The sequence below is a fragment of the Ascaphus truei genome, chromosome 11 (genome assembly GCF_040206685.1).
Source record: "Ascaphus truei isolate aAscTru1 chromosome 11, aAscTru1.hap1, whole genome shotgun sequence".
Classification (NCBI taxonomy): Eukaryota; Metazoa; Chordata; class Amphibia; order Anura; family Ascaphidae; genus Ascaphus; species Ascaphus truei.
This window is the reverse complement of record NC_134493.1, coordinates 46,490,685-46,510,688: the sequence shown is the minus strand read 5'-3', so window position 1 is coordinate 46,510,688 and position 20,004 is coordinate 46,490,685. Positions and strand designations below refer to the sequence as shown.

Below are 20,004 nucleotides of genomic sequence, written 5' to 3'. Positions count from 1 at the left end.
CGCAACGTAAGAGGTCGGGGCGTTGAACCTCTTGTTGCTATGGTGACACACAACAGCCACCTGCAGATGAAAGCGGACACGCGCCAGAAATGGACTGCAATATTATCCCTGCAGTGGCAGCCAGACTGTGAGTCCTGTGCTCACCCCACATGCACCATCATTCCTTTACCCCGCGTGCACCATCACTCCTTTACCCCGCGTGCACCATCACTCCTGCACCCCGCGTGCACCATCACTCCTGCACCCCGCGTGCACCATCACTCCTGCACCCCGCGTGCACCATCACTCCTGCACCCCGCGTGCACCATCACTCCTGCACCCCGCGTGCACCATCACTCCTGCACCCCGCGTGCACCATCACTCCTGCACCCCGCGTGCACCATCACTCCGGCACCCCGCGTGCACCATTACTCCTGAACCCCACAGAAAGAATGTAAAACGGGGTTCCAGATGAATCAGTGGGTTAATACATATCTCATTATTTATCAGTAGGTTTAACTTTGCCTTGATCTTCCACTTTTCTGATAGCCGCTTGGATAGCCTGCTGATTCCCTAAGAATACATGAGGCTTGATTGGATTCAGATTTTCATCAAGTTCAAGGAGCACAGGAACTCCAGTAGGAAGAGATTAATGCACAAGTATGAGATGTGCAATTAATTACGACGCTAATATAGATCCTAATTTACAGAGTGCAATCCTGCCCTCCCGTAAGAATATATATAATTACTTTGTATATATTTACTTATGTTTGCAATATATTTGAATTACATGCACACTGAAAATCACAGGTTGTCAAACACTGCAGTCAATTCAGAGCAGAATTCTAACATTTTCCAACCAATGCTCTTTTGGAGATATCAAACTGCAGGTAAAATAACTCAGCTTGGACATTTCAAAGCAGAATTGTCCGATTCTACCAGGAGGAAGCAGAATGTTCTCAGCAGAGCCAGGACGTTTTGTGCAAATAAACCGTTTTTTTAAATGTACCCGTTTGTTGTCTTTTACAGAAAGTATTATGTGGAAGTGCAGAGAAAAGAAGCCGGCTTTGATCTGTCTGGAACCCAAAGAGATAAAACTGGAAATTATAGATTTTATCAAGTAAGTTTTGGTTGAATCATTAGTATTTATGAATCATATGGAGACATTCTTTAGTAAGGACAAAAAGCAACCTACTTCAGTGGTCGATTCATAAATGGAAGGTTTTATGGTTATGACAGACCAAGCAATATCCTACGTCCTTTTTTTTTTTTTTTTTAATCAGTTCTGTACTATGAGAAATTCTTGTAGCATTTATTAATTAATTTTTTTAAACTCTGAATGAGATTTTTGATGCATTACAACGTAATAATATTTTTTTGTTTCTATAGAAACCATTTACAAAGTCACATCCCCTTCCTCTTGTGAAACAGGCTCTGGCACACCCCTTTCTGGTCCCTGCCCTCTCTCTAGCAGTGCACCATTTGTATCTAGTGACTGCCTGGTCATATGATCTTCCCTACAGAACTTTGCATCTTTGGTCCTCTTCTGCTGCACTGACAGCCATTTAGTGAACCCCGAGCCGAATCTTCGCTGATCGATTGGCAATTTAGTTAATTACTTATCATTGTGTGGATTGTATTGATGCACATATTAAAGGGAAATTTATTTATTTATAAACGGCGGCTTGGACTGCTACTTTAAGAAAAGCTATACTTGCATATATTTATGATGGGAGGATTATGATCTAATTCCAATTTCTCCTTGTTTCAACTTTCAATAACATTTAATTAGCTTTTGGGAGCACAGCACTCGGGCTCTGAGACTGCCCGATAATGATTTGCTCTTCAGTGTAAAGTTATAGGCACATCAATATCATTTGAAAGAGCGTTAAAAAGAACAACAATCATTGTGCAAAAATCTTTAATATGTTATAGAGCAGACTGATGCTTTCTCAATTTGGCTCCAGGAAATTTACCATAATCCATGTGATGACAGATAGTAAATCTTTTGCTGAATAGTAGATTAAAAGCAAACAGTCAGTAGGCTCGGATAACACGATGAGCTGCATGTTTGCATATTCATTTTCATAAAGGTGTTTAGCTAGTGTTACCAAAGCTGCAGAAAATATTAAACAGTAAACACAACAGCCGTGCCCACTGACAACACACAGGGCCATGTTTACTTAGTGATGCTATGCCTATCTTCCTGGTACACAAGGGAGCGTTAGTGACGTGGGGGAGGGGGGGAAGAGTGGGTGACATAGGGGTGTGCGTGACATACACCAATAATATATATTATTTTTAACTGTTCATGCAATGTCTTTATATATAATGTATGACCTCTGATCACTTAATGTATTTGCCATAACTCTGTGCCTAGGACATACTTGAAAATGAGAGGTCATTCTCAATGTATTACTTCCTGGTAAAACATTTTATAAATAAATGGGTGGGATGCTGTACCTCTCTCTCTCCATTGTACAGGAACTCCACCTCCCTAACAATAAAAGCACGGTCCGCGTGCAGTTTGTAGCCTACGAAGGGCACAGGGGGCACAGGCCAGTTTTCATGCGTACGTATTCTTAAATAGGCAATACAGGCGTTTTTGTTTTTTTTACACGGGATTGAAGCTGTACCCCATGCTTCCGGAGATGCATACCTTCGTCGGAGGTGTGGGTAGCAGGGTCCACTTTATGTCAACTCTTCAAAGCTCCCGCGCCCTGCGGGCCAATAAAAAGCCGTGATGCCATCCGGTGCGGCTTCCTATTGGCCCATGTGACGCAGGAGCTTTATAAAACAGGGCGATACCGGCACCCCCTTTGGAGGTAAGTATCTCGGGAATCCAGTGCATACATTTTATTAAAGCGCCCGGACTGCTGCTTTAAATGGAATGAATCTTTTCTCTTGTTGACTAATGTTTATGTTATTCTTTGTGTAACAATGTCATCTGTAATGCAGCACCCTGTCAACTATGGACCTCATCGCTCACAAAGCATCAAGAAGAACTTTATGGATAACAGGATGGAAGCGTCCCTTCGATTACGCGTGGGAAAATACGGTGGAGAACGGGACCGACAACTATACATCAATCAAGAGAGAAAACAGCAAGTACAAAAATTACTCAAAAAGAAGATGTTATCTTTAACCAGCTCTGTAAGTGTAAAACAAAATGCACCATTTCTAAATATCAATCGACCTTCGTCCGTGATTCCCTCAGCATTTCCTTCCCATTAAATCCTACATTACATTAATGATTATACTGTAATTCTATTTCAAAACCGTGTGTGTGCGTGTCACCGCCTTTTTCTAGATCTGTAAATAATATTGTCAATCCAATGAATCTACAGTTCTCCAGGACCAATACAGCTACTAGAACTTTATTTTAGATGCTCCAAAGGGGCTCACATTGGATTTCTAATTAATTTTATCTCTGTTTATAATTGTATATGTTTGGACATGAACACTAATGTCACTGTTTATTTAATGCTCGTCCACTGTCTAGGGCACAAGATAAATACAATTATCCAAAGAAAGATTGTGTCATGTCGCTGTAAACAAGAATATAATCAGATTTAGATAATGTATCACAATAGCTCTAGCACAGGGGCGGCCAACTCCAGTCCTCAAGGGACCCCAGCAGGTCGGGTTTTAAGGATATCCCTGCTTCAGCACAGGTGGCTCAATCAGTGGCTTAGTCATTATGATGCAGGGATATCCTGAAAACCTGACTTTTTGGTGGCCCTTGAGAACTGGAGTAGGCCACCCCTGGCTTTGTGTTTATCATGTTGATCTAACCATAATACTAATTTCTATTTTAACAGGATCATATCACCAGTGGCATTTATCTGAGGAGAGTAAATGCTAAACACAGGTATCCTTTTTCTGTATATGTATTCTGCAAGCATATTGTACAATGCTTGAATTAGTTAAAATTGTACAATGTTTCACATTTTAGAGCCTCTGTGTTTACCTCCGTTCTAACCGAGACCTTGGACAAGCCACTTGCCTGAGGAACCAATGTTAGAGTGTAAGCTCTAGGGGACAGAGACTCGTAGTCCCTGCAAAATCCTATGCACAGAGCTGCACACAAAGTCAAAGCCATATGAGAAAAAAGATCATGATATTGTTATTATAGCAAGCCACTCCTTTAGTTACCAAGAGAAGAATGTAGATAACATCACTCTGCATGTGACTCAGCCAGTAAAAGCCCTTTGTCTACTTGCCATACATCATCAACGTAATGTACCAATGTACAATGCTTTTGTCGTTTTCTGAGAAACAACTTCTGAAGGAATTTGTATTTGTCTAGATTACAAAATGAAAGGGAAGGCTTCTCTGCAGATCTCTGTCAAGTCTCTCTCCCCGACATATCGCAGGAAGAATTCAGGAGACTGATCTCATCGGCTTCAAAACTCATAGTGGCAACTGTAAGTTACAAGTATGTTCCGCTGAAGTAGAGATGAGTATAAAGCATCCTAACCACCCACTTTATTATAAGTTGTTGACGCTATGGCAGAGTGTTCCAGTCTTCCCTCCATCACCTTTTAGTTCCCACAAATGTGATGCCAGAGCCCATTACAGAGGTAATAAACAATACTCTGCATTTCTTATTAATGAATTATAAGTGATACTCTAATTCTTACAAGTTAGACAAAATGAGTATCTAAAATATTGAGGTTAGCTATGCCACATCTCTAGAATTTCCTAGGAAAAATGTAACTTAAACCAAAAAACTGTTTTGTTTTTTTTAATTCTGGTATATAATAAAGACAGAAAACACACCAGGGTAAATGGAGATGTCACACACAGGTTCCCCAAGTCTGCTTCAGCCTCTATGGCTCTTATTCTGTAAAGTGCCGATCTGGCGCTATCCCAAGTATAGCTTCACTAACTTCAATGCGGCTTCCTGTGCGACAGCGCCAGACCGTCACGGTTTGCACTTTACAGAGTAAGGGTCTGTAACCGAGCTCTACTAAAAGGGAAATAATGACTTGTAGTAAGGCTGGGAGAGTATTGCAATGCCATTTGAGATATCCATATTTAAATAAAACATACTTCAATAAAAGAACAATAGTGTGAGCATGTTCATATTTTCTTTAATGTTTGTATCATGTTATTGAGGTCTCGTTTTTTGGACTCATCATTGTTGATTGGTTGCTGGGTCTACATTGGAAAGCTGGTAGTGGGCTACAAAAATGAACAAGTTACCATCAGTAAACAGTGCCCTATACCACGAAGCAAGGGTGCTCACCTCCAGCCCCCTCCACCCCCAACAGGTCAGGTTTTCAGGATATCCCGGCTTCAGCACAGGTGGCTCAATCAGAGCCTGTTCTGAAGCAGGCACTGATTGAGACACCTGTGCTGAAGCAGGAAATGATTGAGACACCTGTTGTGAAGCTGGGACTGATTGAGCCACCTGTGCAGAAGCTGGGATATCCTGGAAACCTGACCTGTTGGGGGAGCTTGAGGACTGGGGCTGAACTCTCGTGCCATACAAAGTACAGGAAAGGCAGAAGTGTAAAACTGTTCTGCAAACTAGAGAACGTTTTGTACCTTATGGCAAACCTTTTTTCTTATAGACACCAGAGATCACACAGAAAGGGAAATGGGTGTCTGCCTCGTGTAATCAAAGTAAATGTCCTCTATGCTGGAGTGACAACGAAAAGTACTTTTTACCCCCTCTTGCCATGTTACCGTGCAGAAGTAAGTGTTCACAGGAACAATCCTTATGTCTTTTAATATATATTATTACAGTCTATATGTATGTATGTATGTGTGTGTGTATATAATATAATATATTTACCTGTGGATAGAGGGATTCATCACAATCATACCTCAGTTCTACAATGACTTATTTATAATGGGGAGAAAATGAGTACAGTATAACAGTAAATTGATGTTTGCACTAGACCAGTGGTGCTCAACTCCAGGCCTCCAGACCCCCTAGCAGGTCAGGTTTTAAGCATATCCCTGCTTCAGCACAGGTGGCTGTCTTTGACTTGGCCACTGATTGAGCCAACTCTGCTGAAGCTGGGATATCCTTAGAACCTGTCCTGTTGGGGGGGGGGGGGGGTTCTTGAAGACTGGAGTTGAGCTCCTCTGCACTAGAGTAAAATGCTTTCCTTCCCCCCCCCCCCCCCCCCCCCTCAGTGGAAACCACTTTAAAAACACATGGGCTGCTCTCCCAGCAATTTGCAAATAGGAATACCCCATCCTCCTTGCAAGAATCGTATTGCAGCATGGAACCATTAACTCAGGAGGAGGCTATTCAGACCGACCTTGATGAAGCCGTGGATCTTGGTTGCCAGAGAAATCAAACTGTAAGTTTGTCCTTTTCTCAAGTAACTTAAAAGTGACTTCAAAGGCAGACCCCAGAAACTAGCAAGTATAAATATCAGTATTGTCATAGCATCGTCTTTTATTTTCAATAGTGATTGTTTCTAATGCTTAGAAATGATCTAGAGCAGAGGTTCTCAACCCCAGTCCTCAACAGCCACCAACATGTCGGGTTTTAAGGATATCCCTGCTTCAGCACAGGGGGCTCAGTCATTGACTGAGCCCCCTGTGCTGAAGCAGGGATATCTTTAAAACCTGACCTATTTGGGGTTCTTGAGGACTGGAGGTGGGAAACACTGCTCTAACATATCGACGCTTGTGGTCATATCAGTGTGTAAATGGTATCTTTTAAATGCAGACATGCCTATGGATTGCAAAATAGACAAATATATATTATCTGTGTGCACATTGCAGGGGCCACACATCAGTGAGAAGAATGAAGATGCCACACATTATGAAATTACAGTTCACACAGGATACAATTCTGACACAGATGCAAAACAAGTGCTGTCTATAATATTAGTTGGTAACAACGGAACGTCTGAAAAACTATTCCTTGATAAGTCATCGACCAATCGTGTTCCTTTTCGTAAGGGACAGGTAAGAATGGTCCTTTCTCCATATTAAAGCTATTATTGTGGCATTTCAGAGCATACTGTAATGGCTTTCTCTTTTATATTGAAGACTGATATTTTTAAAGTGAAGGATAAAGACGTGGGAAATCTGAGAGACGTAATAATAGGAATCGAAAGAGAGAGCACAAGTAAGTTCATCACTTATTGGTGTTTTAATATTATGTATTCATTTTTATGGGTTTACTGTTATAAAACCTTTAACTGCACTGCATAAACATGTTCCTGTGTTTTAAGGCATATGTATGTTTATGCTTTAAAGCAGAGGTGGTCAACTCCAATCCTCAAGAGCTACCAACAGGTCAGGCTTTCAGGATATCCCTGCTTCAACACAGGTGGCTCAATCGTGGACCTGTTGGTGTCCTTTGAGGACTGGAATTGGCCACCCGTGCTTTAAAGCATTGAGTATACGGACAGCACTATGTGTAATGAAATAAGCAATATGCGTTTTGTGTTTCTAAATACTGTGCTTCTAATCCTACTGGGCAATTGTTTCCCAGGCTCCAGGTGTTATTGTGGGGATATCACTGTGAGGAAGTGGAACACTGCGGCGGAGGTGTATGTGTTTCCTTGCAATAGGCGGCTTTCTTCTGTTCATACTGTACTCCATGGGCTGCCACTCGCCACAGAGAGGGCATCTGTAGGGAACATGTCACCAGCATCACCAGAAGGTAAAAACAACCCCCCTATTAAAGCAGGAATCCTGCTTTCCTTTTTAACGTGTTTATAGGATTGACGCAGGGGATTTCCATAGCTGAACCACGTTAATTTCAGCTCCGGGGACCCCCTGCTTCCCAAGATCCTTACCTCTGTAGGGGGTGATGGTAGGGCCGGCTGGGCTATGTGGGGCTATGGAAATGGCTGGACAATAGGAAGCCATGACCTCATCCCTTGCGGCGTCCTATTGCCCTGCGTGACCAGGATATTTAAACTTGCGGAGCTGCTACCGGCACCCCGTACGGAGGTAAGTATCTTGGTGAGCAGGGGGCCCCAGAGCTCAAATCAATGCAGTTCAGCTCTGGAGACCCCCTACTTCCCACCTGGGGGATGTTTTTTTGGGGAGCATCTGCTCCTTTTAAACATGCTGTAGAAGTCTTTCCCATGCTGGACATGAAATCAACTCAATTTCCTTTGAATACATTTGAATGACATCTAAGCTATAGGTGTCATATGTATTGAAAACATCTCCATATTTGTTCATTTCAGGTGGTCAAAAAATAAAAACGAAGAAGGAAAAACGCTCATCTGTCATTGACCGTGATGCACACGACTGTGAAAAAGCCTCGGCCCAGTCATTATCCGAGGAGGGTCAATTGTCATCGTGCGCACAAGATGAGAGCGTGGAATCTGCTGAGAAAGTGGATTCTGATCACCTAGAGTCAGGATCTTCTTCAGAATCTGACACAAACCATATTAAGTCAAGTGGTTCACTAATTACAACTGAATTAAAGACCCAGGCATTAAATAAAACAGCAGTCAGAAAACATCTCACATCAAGTGCTGCAGGCTCTCGAAAGCCATCTGGATGTGAAGTGAAACCACCTTGCACAACTCCTCCGTACAAGAAAAGGAGGCATCCCATAGAAAAAAGTGGAGTAAGTAAAATAGAATCTCATCCGCTCAGCACGCTGGGGGACCAGCAATGCTATCGTATAAATGAGAAAGCTACCAATGAGAAATCGTCGTCTTTGGATGTAAACAACAACAAAATAATACAGAAAATCACTGACACGGATCGAGAAGAGCAGATCCAGAACCAAATCCAGAGAGATGGTCTCTTTGCACCAGAACATAGAAAAGCAAGCACTCCGGCAGGGTATGTGTTCTTCTCTCATGAAATGAAGGAGGAATCCCCTCTCTTTGCTGAATCAGATGGAAGCTCAAGCAGATGCAACGTCAATGGCACCAACAAAGCCAGCAAAGGAGAATCCATAATAACACATAATGACACAGCTCTGGAAACTCAGTCTTCACCTAGAGCAAGCAAAGGGGAGGGTCTCGCTGATGTGTCAAAACTTTACTTATTACAGCAAATTCTTTTAGAACCAATAAGTAATTCAACTCCTAGTTCCACTGGCCCAGATTCACAGCTTACCTACAGCAGCCTGGGAAAAATGGAAAAGGCAGACAGTCGGATTACTACTCCTGATGGATCACTGGGAGAGGATGAAATTCAAGGTGCCAATATCTCAAATACAAACACCATTGGTTTTATTGGGTCATGTTGCCCGCTAACTGGTCAGACCGCACAAACATCTGGTTACTGCCGTTCATGTGATGGGGATCAAATCAGCTACGCGACTGACACAACACTTGAGGAGGAATACCTATTTTCAGATACATCCCTGGTTTTAAGCTTATCAGAAAACGAAGAATCAGAAGATATTTCTCTACTTTCAAAGTCCGGCAGTCTGGGCAACCAATCAGAAAATACTTATGAAGAACATGAACCAAGGGTAAAAACTGGCTTAATGTACAGCTTTTATGTATCCTTACCACTTCTGCTCTGTTTCTTTATATATTATGGCTTCAGCATACGTACTCATAACCTACTAAACACTTTTTATTTGAAGGTAGCTTTCCACTAAACAATATATTTTGGAGTTGCAATAAAAGCAAAAAAACATGCAAAATCCTGTATTTTTATTTTTTTTAAATGCCAGTTCTGTAGTATTAGATAATACTGTCTGCATTTTTATTTTATGTATTGATCATCCTTTGGTTGCTACAGCAACCATTTAGAAAGTCACATCCACTTCTTCTTTTGAAACAGGCTCTCACACACCTTTTTTGAGCTCTGCCTTTTGGCAACAAAGTATCACAAACAGATCTGTTGCTGTGTTCCAAACAGCAGCCTGTCTATTACTCTGAAAGCTGTAACAATAATGTGTTACACTTGGTAATGTTACATTGCTGCTGTAGCATTTAACAGACAGCAGCACAGAGTCAGAAGGCAGCCATTTAGATAGGCACACAAGCAGGATATTGGCCGATCGATCACAGGAGAAGGGATCGATCAGCAGCGTAGGTAATTATTTTTCATTAAAGCTACTCACATGCTGTATGTAGTAAAGCAAAGAATCAAACAAAAAAGGTGAAACTAGGTCTGCTGCTTGAAGTGAAAGTTTTCAAACACCAATCTTTGTTTCATATTTCAAAATATCTTCAATTACTTCCCAAATGTATGGTCAAAAGCATAACTCCGAAAGGCAAACCAGAAACTAACGTGGTACACGGACATGATACTTTTGTTAGAAGGATTCACACAAACAGGAAGGAATGGAAGAATTTGATAGAAGATTATCCATTTGACAGCTTGGATTTATGGTTTGTATTGGGGGGACTGACCTTGAGCAGGTCAATTGTCAAAGTAACTGTGTAGGTCTCATTACAACTCAACATCATACTTAAATGTACTTTCAACCATTTAGGCTTAAGGGGGCAGGAGCAGAACAGAAGTACATTTTGCACCGAAGTCCATGTAATGAAAGTAATTTGTGAGCATAGATGTTCAACGCTTTTGCTTCTAATATCCCAACACTGTATTACACTTCACAAATCATATACACTGTAGGTGTTAAACCAGGAGTGGCCAACTCCAGTCGTCAAGGGCCACGAACAGTTCCGGTTTTAACAATATCCCTGCTTCAGCACAGGTGGCTGTCATTGACTGAGCCACTGATTGAGCAACCTGTGCTGAAGCAGGGATATTCTTAAAACCTGACCTATTGGTGGCCCTCGGACTGGAGTTGTGCCCCCCTGGTTTAGATAATGACATTATCCTTTGTTGCAGCCACTCTATTAAACACGTGTCTAAATGTGTCCCTTCTAGAAAGATGCCATGCGAATTATTCCGAAGAAAACCGACTCCAGCAAAGACATGTCATGTATATTTCAAAGAGCTCTCTATGTAATCAAGAACAAAGACAATGCTAAGTTTAGGAGCCTGTGTCAATATAACTTTTTATTTCCAAGGTACAGTAATGTACATTACTTCAACATATTCAGTACTGGGAAAGCAGTGTTATTTGTGTGTGTGTATTGTTTCCCTGTCCAACAAGGTTACAATTCATATTAAAAAAATATATATATTTTTTTAACTTAAAATTAAGTAAGGCTTATTTTCTTTTTGAAATAGCAACAAATCTGCCCTTCATAAATATTTAGATCCTTTAATAGGGGAAAAATGCAAAGAGAGGTAAATCGTTATGTTCTTATCTTTATTAAATTAATTTATCATGTTACGTTTAGAAAGCCCATTCACTTTCGTGGACTTAACATTTGCATTACAGCAAAATCCTATAGTAAACCGGTCTGTTTTTGAACTCTAGTCAACTCCATATTTGAACAAGGGACACAGCCAGATTGTTGATAAATCGTAAAAGCTTTCTAAGTGCTCATTCCTATACACATGAAAATGTCGTGACGTGTGACCATTACGTGAAGCAGGGCTCTGCAACCGCTTATCCAAAAGGGGCCAGATCAGAGAATATTTAGAAGTAGAGGGGTTACAAGCTTGTCATTTTAGACATTTATAAACATAAATTTACATTATATATCATTTCAACATTTTTGCAAGCTCTTATAACACCTGTACCATATAGATTGTCATTACCTTAACTTACAAGGGAAAATGTGCACTTTGTTCCTGCTTATATCATACGAGTTGCTTGGGCAGCTCCGGCCGCCAGTTGAAGTCCTCACATATAGTATCCCCTGTACGAGGTTTTTATTACACACATATATTGCATATGTATATTACATATGTAATATACATGAAAGTCTTCTACTGATATCTATTTTTTTTCCTATGCTAAATTGTAGTTCCACGGATAAAGAAGGCAAAACTCTATTACATCACGCAGCTGCTTATGGGAACACCAGCATCTGCCAGGTATTTCTGAAACTTTACATGCCAGCTTATTATATACACAACCCCCATAGCTCCCAGAGAGTCCCCCAACCCCAGCTGTACAATGCAGGAAGGCTAGTACTGTATGAGCTAGAAGAACTAGTTTCTTAACCATACAAACCATAAACAAAAAATTTGAAAAGGTGCATTACATTTTACCTGCAGTTGTATTTACATCGGTTTGTGGTTTCCTGCTGTGACAAAAAAAAACAAAACCTTATTGTGAAAAGCTGCACCTTCAGTCAGACACCTCGAAACCTATCAAATTAATTCCCCAAACTTTCGTTACATTTCAGACCGGGAAATACAAAATTATTTTATCCCTCAGTTGAGCGCACGACACAATGAGCAATTTACTTGAATTACTAATAAGTGATCAAAATGTGCACGAAATTTAGTACAATGCAAAGCATAGGAAATAAATATGTTACTGAATTCATATAGTCCAATACAGAATTGACAAGACGCAAAATGGATAACCTAATTGTTGAATCCTGATGTGTTGTTTATTTCCCATGTAGATGCTCCTAGATACGAATGTAGGGAAAATGAACATAGACAAACAAGATATCTTTGGAAGAACAGCTTTACATTATGCTGTCCAAAATGATAACAGCAAAACGGTAAAACTGCTTTTAGACAGCGGTGCAAAGTCGGAGATTCCGGATGAGAATTCCAAAACCGTTTTGGATCTTGCGCTTCGTCAAATTCAGGAGATGTGAAACTTGGCGAGATTTCAAGATGGCATCTGCAAAGCAAACCGGTAAAGATTGATTAATTCAGTTATTTTGCCTGGCTTGGGCCAGTCGGATCCTTTGTTGCTTAAAAGGAGCACGCCAAGACAGCAAATATGTATTTCCTCGATTGTAAGACGCACCATCGATTTTAGCACTTACAATCGGGGGTGGTGGTCGGGGGTGGGGGGGGGGGGGGTTGAATTGTTATTTGACCACCTCCATCTCACTTACCAGATTTACAAGCGTCAGCAGGAGAGGTCCGTCAGCGGAGGAAAGAAGTTGCCGGCAGCAGGAGAGATCTGTCTGCAAGAGGCATGAAGTGTGCGGCGGCAGGAGAGGTCCGTGTTCATGGAGGAATGCAGTTAAGGCAGCGGGGGGGCGGCAGCAGGAGAACATCGGACCTCAGACCGGAGCAGGAGAAGCACGGCATAGGAGAACGGCTGGGGAAGAGCACGCTGTAACACGGAAAGTCAGGTGCTTGTTCCGGCCGGAACCGGTGTCTGACTGCCGGTATTACCGCGCTCTTCTCCTGCTCCGGTCTGAGGTTCTCCTGCCGCTGCCTTAACTGCATTCCTCAACGAACACGGACCTCTCCTGCCGCCGCACACTTCATGCCTCTTGCTGACGGACCTCTCCTGCTGCCGCACACTTCTTTCCTCCGCTGACGGACCTCTCCTGCTGCCGCCTGTAAACCTGGTAAGTGAGGTGGAGGGGGTCAAATTAACTCTTTTTTTCTTCTTTTCAATACATCGTTTCTAAGACGCACCCCAATTTCAGACATGTGAAAATCGGAAAAAAGGTGCTTCTTAGAATCGAGGAAATATGGTAATTGAAACATACTCCTGAGCCGAAACCCATTAATTTCAGCTCATGTTGAACCCCCTGCTTCCAGAGATCCTTACCTCGAAAGTAGGTGCCGGTAGCTGCTCCGGGTCAGCAAGCAGGGCTTTCAAGTTTGACGCTGCCTCGTCACATGGGCCAATAGGAAGCCGCACTGATGACATCACAGCTTCCTATTGGCCCATAGACTGGGAAATATCTGAAGACAGGACATATTGTGAGCTCTGGTAGCCGAGGAAAGCGGCTAGCAGCACCTAATTCGCAGGTAAATATCTTCGGAAGCAGGGGGTCCCAGGAGCTGAAATTAACAGGTTTCAGCTCGATACCCACTGCTTCAACCCTATATTAAGAAAATAAATTCAATTCGCAAAGAAAAATTGCCACGTTAAAGTATAATGGTAAGAATAGGAGAACCAGCACTCACGTGGATTTCAGTAAACTCTTTAAATGTTTATTAGTGCGGTGGTCACCGTTTTCGGTCGCAGTTGAGAACCTTTATCAAGTCTGGGACCGAAACGTCGACCACCGCACTAATCAACTTTGAAAGACCCTACTGAAGTCCACATGAGTGCTGCTCCTCCTGTTCATATCAGTACTCCCGGTTCGTATCTGCACTTCCAGCATCCGTGGCAGTATACCTCATCAAGAAGCGCGAGTGCTCCTATCCCAGAACAACGTATCATTGCGGGTTGTAATAGCAGTCAACGTAATCGTCACATTGCAATAGTGCAAATGAAAGGAGGACTTCAGTACTAGGTGACACTACTTTTTATTATTTGGACTAACAACTGGTGGTTAGTCCAAATACAATAAGGCATCACCTAATACCGACGTCCTCCTTTTTTGCACCGTTGTAATGGGAAATGAGCAGAGCAGTGGTTTGGTCGCAAGCAGAACGTGCTTTTGTACAAGTCAGATCGCAAGTAAGGGGATTTTGTTTCTAACAAACATGTAGAACAGGGGTAGCCAACTCCAGTCCTCAAGAGCTACCAACAGGTCAGGTTTTAAAGATATCCCTGCTTCAGCACAGGTGGCTCAGTCAAGCCACCTGTGCTGAAGCAGGGATATCCTAAAAAAACTGACTTGTTGGTAGCTCTTGAGGACTGGAGTTGGCCGCCCCTGATGTACAATGTACCAATGGTCAAAGGTTACGGGGAAATGGTCAGTGTGAGATAAATGAAAATAATAATGCTTCTATAAACCTCTTTTGGTGTTCCTGTGTTTCCCAGCCCTACCATTTTGTCTTTTCAGATGCCCAGATTTCCAGCAATCAGTGATATAAAGGAACACGTACTGTAGCATCTGCAGAGCAGAAGAAAGGACCGATTTGCGTTGGTTGTTCATATCCATAATTACAGCTATGCCAGTTTAAAAGCCTAGCTTTGATTTACCAAAAAATATTATAAACCATACATCTAGTGTTTACAGCACCAACTAGAAGTCTGACTGACTAACAGCCAGTAAAAAATGTCAACACACATAGGGGCCGATGGGAAAAAAAAGTGTGCCGTATGAAAACTTTAACAAACGACACATTTGCAATTAACGAATCCCTCATGTTGAATAGCAGATTAATACAATTTAAATGAAAATAGAATGGTGTGGTTTTACAAAAGATATTACTTGTATCGGTAAATATTAATTGTTCGTGTGTTTATCATACTGTTAAAAATACATTTCGTTAACCTACTGTACATCATGAAACATCCATGCTGTGTCATACATTTTAGTTTTGATACATAGAAACTCAATTCCGCGCCAACACCAATAAGAGTCTTTTTTGGGGTTTACGGCAACTTGAACCTGGTAGGCAATTTTGCAGCACAGAAACCTTTTTATTTAGTACATACTATTTACATCTGTAAACCAAGCGCAGGACATTTCTGTGCACCCAATATAATCATTTGGCGCAGCTGTTGAAATGTGGTGTTTTTAGGTGGTGTTTTAGGCGCATACATACACATTTGAATAATTTAATGCACCAATTTTGCACGGAATAAAAAAAAGGTCTGTTTGCGATGCTTAGTACATAATCCCTTACTCTTAACAGCTGTTACAAATCTCTATATTGCTCACTAGGAGAACACGAAAGGCGAGGGAATTGAGGACACACAAAGGTTAAAATACATATTTTATTTCTTAATCACATGCATTTTCACATCATTTGGCAGTCAAAGGCTGTATCTTAAAGTTGTACCGCTGTAAAAAATTGCAAACAACCCATGAATACAAAAATACACAGAATATACAGAATCAGTAGTAAAAGTATCACAGCAGTAGTGTTTTGTTGTTAAATAAATATACTTGTCAAAATCCCTTTGCTATTGTAAATTCGTGCAGCATATTGAAAAACTCCATGTGAAATACAGTAGTGTGTTAGTTCTTTCACCATTAGCACAACCTTATGTAATATAGTCTGTTCTATTCACTGCTACTTGTGAGGCCCGAGAACATTACATTTTGGTTGGTGGCCTACGTCCTCTGTGATTTTAAGAGGGAGCAGCTTAATTAAGGCACAGAAGTGAAAAAAAAGCAGTGTCAGATCAGTACTGGGCATTAGGCAGAAGTAGGGATCCCTTGGTTTTGTACAAACATACATACAGAAATGGCAGTGTATTTAGAAGTGAGTAACAGTAGATTCGTGGCAGTCATTAAATCTCCCTGAAATACTTTGCTACTGTACGTGCTTGTAATGAAAGACCTTTGTAAACATTAAATATCCAGAGGCTTCTTGAAAAGTTATTTATATTTGTAGTAGAAGCACTATTATTGTTTGAATCTTAAACTTGTTTCAGTACATTTTCAGAAGTACAGTTAGCTCTTAACTCCATGTCCACAGGTATTCTAAGAGCTAGAACAGGGGGCAAGCAACTCCAGTCCTCAAGGGCCACCAACAGGTCATGTTTTTAGGATATCCCTGCTTCAGCACAGGTGGCTCAATCTTCGACTGAGCCACTTGCGCTGAAGCAGGGATATCCTAAAAACATGACCTGTTGTTGGCCCTTGAAGACTGGAGTTGGGCCCCCCCCTCCCTGAGCTAGAGACTAATGAACAATGGATGATGTTACATTTTCACCCCTATAAAAGGGTCAATGTTTGCCACTCGGCACCATCAGTTTATCCACATTACCGATATGGTGTGTAGGTTTTAGTATTTTATTTCAGATTTGCCGTGAAGAGAAATGTAATAAGTACTCAAATGAGCTGCATCTTTTTCATACAATAAAAGCAAAATCCGAATGATCGAGAGAGAGGTTATATTTTTTTACTGAATAATTTGTAGTGTATTAAAAATAAAGGGCCGTCGTTTATCTCCCAGCTTCAAAGTCCAAGATAAAAACGACCTCAGATTGATGCTTACAATTGAAATTAGTTTTGATTCATTGTCGGCTATTTGTGCCGTGGGAAACTGATAACTAACCAGCGATAAGTCTAACCATACAATTGTAAAGCCCAATGTGAATTGTCGCCAGGTTCAATTCATGTGTCCAGCCTTCTACTTCCAGGAATTCCCCCCAATTGTCCAGGAGTTCAATACAGAATAAGATTGATGTATTGTAAACGTGAGACGTGTAGCTACATTTAAAATATACATTAGAGCTATAGAATATTAGTAGTCGTAACATTTATCCCATAGACATTACTTCTATGGGTTGCAGCAAATCGGTGCTAGAATTACACTGCACCTACACCCATGTTATTTCGTTAAAATTAAAAAAACTAAAATGGTTGTAAAGTAAAACATTATATTGTTTCAAAGTACAGCACATTTCAAGCAAAAAAATATGAACTCTTATAAAATATGCATCAGCACAAACTGGGAAACATTGCGGAGCACGTGGTGCTGCTCCACTAAAACACTAGAGGTCGCCAGCCTCCTGCAGATAAAAGGCCCTTATTTACTAAGGGCTGGTATTCCATAAGACACCTTTCACCTATTTATTTGAATGGGCTGTAAGGTGTCTTATGGAATACCACTGCTTAGTAAACATGGACCAAAACATGTAACATTGTAGACCAGGGGTCTCAAACTCAGTTCTCAAGGGCCACCAACAGGCACGGTTTTATGGATAGCCCTGCTTCAGCACAAGTGGCTCAATCAGTGGCTCAGCTGTGCTGAAGCAGGGATATCCATAAAAGCTGGCCTGTTGGTGGCCCTTGAGGGCTGGAGTTGACCAACCCTTCTTTAAAGCTTTCAAGTTCCCAGAATGCACCAGTGCTTGGAGCTGGTTACCAACTTCCTTAGGCCCAGATCCATAAAAGGGTGCTACGCTGTGGCACACCTCGTCTCCCCTTCATGCGGATAGGAGTAAAGGCGTACTCACCCGTGGCACACTTTTATGGATTTGGGCCTTGGTCCTCAAACAATCTTTCACAGTCTTGTCGAATGCATCTTGACCTAACTAAATAATATACACAATTATAAATAAATAAAACATTTTAAACATTTGATTGTTGGGAAAACCAGCCTATCTACATTTATGCCTGAAAAGCCAACAGGAGTACAGCAAATTATGCATTTTACATTTTAAATCAACAGCTAAAATGTCACCAATAAACTTATTGTCCCTCAAGCACCTCAAGTTATTTTTATATATCTGCCTAAAACAGGGGATAGGGGGGCGCAACTCAAATCTTCTAGGGCCACTAACAGGTCAGGTTTTCAGTATATCCCTGCTTTAGCACAGGTGGATCAGTCTGACTGAGCCACTGATTGAGGTCCCTGTGCTGAAACAGGGATATACTGAAAACCTGACCTGTTGGTGGCCCTTGAAGTTTGGAGTTGGCCTAAAACATCCACAGGAGAACACTGCTACCTAAATTGTAACTGTTGTGTTTTGCTCAATGAAATAGCCATTTAGAGAGTGAATCTAAATAAATGTCTAGTCAGACCCGGCAACGGAATAAGAACTCTTTACCCCAATGCATTGGAGGTTATTACATCCATAAAAAGGTGAACTATTGTGCTTATACAAAAGCGTTGAGGTAATTTGGGATAACCCGTAGGTTTTATCTTTCTCTGTTTGATCCCTTATGCGTAAACTTCGACCTGCAAGTCCTGCAAGTGTCCACGATTCAAACCCTGTCGCTGCGGGGAGTTCCATTTCAAGCCTTTAGATCCCGGGGTATGAGCTTCAGTCAGTCGTCTGATTAGAAAAAGTTTGTCTCGACCCTCCTAAAAGAAGAAGACAGACATTTATTTATTTTAGTAAAAACCACGCTCATGATGGCATTTTTATGTCGGACGAGTTACAAGCTGCAATCCCACCCCCCAGAAGCCTATATATACGTTTAATTTATAGCATGGGTAATAATAATACCTTGCCACCTAAGCATGTTCCGCACTTTTTTTTTTAGTATTTAAAATCATGATTTTCTTAATGTTTAGCTTCTGATGTTACCATGGTAACATTAACACTGCGCTGGGCTCTCGGGACGGCTCCATTTCACCTCCCACACATTTAATAATCCAAACGCGTATCTTGAGCGGAGCATCACATTTTTCAAATGAAAACATTTTTGGTAAGAACAAGAAGAGATCTATTAAAAGCAGGGGAACGCAAACTGGGGGGCACACCCCGGATTCTCTGCGCCAGCGTGGGGGTTTACATTGGCCCCAGACGCTTCCCGAAAGCACTTAAATGAAATGCCGGGGGGGAGCGGCGAAGGCCTCTGTAAACTGCACTTACCTTGGCACAGACGGCTTCTGGAGACGCATCGCCATGGCAACGTGACGTAATGACGCCCAGAACGTTGGAGCCAAGGTAAGGGGGGGGGGGGACAGCCGGCAGGGGGGGGGGGGGGGAAGATTGCGCTCCCCTGTCTTCAAGTTATAAAATGCCCCCCAAAAAGGGCGATCGCCACGGACTTAAGAAAAGAAAAACCATAAAAAGAAGCGTCCGTGCTACTTCGTGGGATATGCTGACGTATAAGCCCATTTTTCATTGGAAGTGCTTTGCCATAAGACGTCTTCCGACACTAGAATATGTCTTGTGGAATAGCACTGCTTAGGTGATAGAGCCCATAATGCATTTATTTTGTTTTGTCAAAAATAATTGTAGTGCAAAATATGGTTTCTCTAGAATTACATCAGCCTTTAAGTGGCAGCACTGTGCTAGAATAGAGCGGGTTTTAAAGAGCAGTCACTGTGAGAATAGTCAGAATAATGTCTAATTACATTCTCCTTCCATTTTTTCTGGTCATGCAAAAGAAACGCAAAGAAAATCACACTGAAACCATATGTGGTCAAATAATGTGTCACATATCAGAAGTCCGTCTGCAAAGATTTCCTACTTCTTCCCAGCAACTCTGCAATCCAACCGTAGTAGTCTCACAAATCATAGAGAAAGGTTCGATATCTACTTCTTACAACACAGAATTACACAGCGATCCAGATTCTAGTTGCAGGATACATATATAACGATTCCCTGCCTTTATCTTCAACCTAAGAGTGAATGTTCCAACACCAAATCGCCAAAATAAGCAAAAATGGTACAGCTGCTGTGCTACGCCTAAAATCCCCAGGGCACAACTTATCACAAGCGCTAGAACAAAGTGGGGAGTTTGC

The 20,004-nt window shown here is 41.6% G+C and overlaps 2 protein-coding genes across 6 annotated transcripts in view; one reads left to right on the top strand and one right to left on the bottom strand.

Moving 5' to 3' along the window:
* Positions 1-7: 7 nt before the first annotated feature.
* On the top strand, positions 8-16,680 carry LOC142463382 (uncharacterized). 5 transcript variants are annotated; one of them, XM_075566048.1, is made up of 15 exons: positions 9-127; positions 1,009-1,099; positions 2,938-3,132; positions 3,801-3,850; positions 4,289-4,406; positions 5,559-5,682; positions 6,130-6,299; positions 6,730-6,915; positions 7,000-7,078; positions 7,448-7,618; positions 8,154-9,403; positions 10,780-10,922; positions 11,772-11,841; positions 12,381-12,622; positions 14,688-16,680. In XM_075566048.1, the coding sequence occupies exons 1-14, from the start codon at positions 90-92 to the stop codon at positions 12,579-12,581; spliced, it is 2,886 nt and encodes a 961-aa protein (XP_075422163.1). In that variant the 5' UTR covers positions 9-89; the 3' UTR covers positions 12,582-12,622; positions 14,688-16,680. The 5 variants fall into 5 exon arrangements, with proteins under 5 accessions (XP_075422167.1, XP_075422163.1, XP_075422165.1 ...); XM_075566050.1 differs by having other exon boundaries at positions 14,666-16,680; XM_075566049.1 differs by lacking the exon at positions 9-127 and adding an exon at positions 177-488.
* TMC7 (transmembrane channel like 7) overlaps positions 15,555-20,004 on the bottom strand; it is a 35,981-nt gene continuing 31,531 nt past the window's right edge. The window contains exon 16 of the mRNA XM_075566056.1: positions 15,555-18,612. Coding sequence (XP_075422171.1) covers positions 18,469-18,612 — 144 coding nt within the window. The 3' untranslated portion in view covers positions 15,555-18,468. The remainder of the gene's footprint in view (positions 18,613-20,004) is intronic.

Excerpts from the sequence above, each read along its gene's own strand:
- LOC142463382 (XM_075566048.1), top strand. The coding sequence starts at position 90 with ATGGACTGCAATATTATCCCTGCAGTGGCAGCCAGACT. Across the intron at positions 9,404-10,779 it reads ATGAAGAACATGAACCAAGG|AAAGATGCCATGCGAATTAT; the intron begins GTAAAAACTGGC and ends TGTCCCTTCTAG. Across the intron at positions 10,923-11,771 it reads TATAACTTTTTATTTCCAAG|TTCCACGGATAAAGAAGGCA; the intron begins GTACAGTAATGT and ends GCTAAATTGTAG.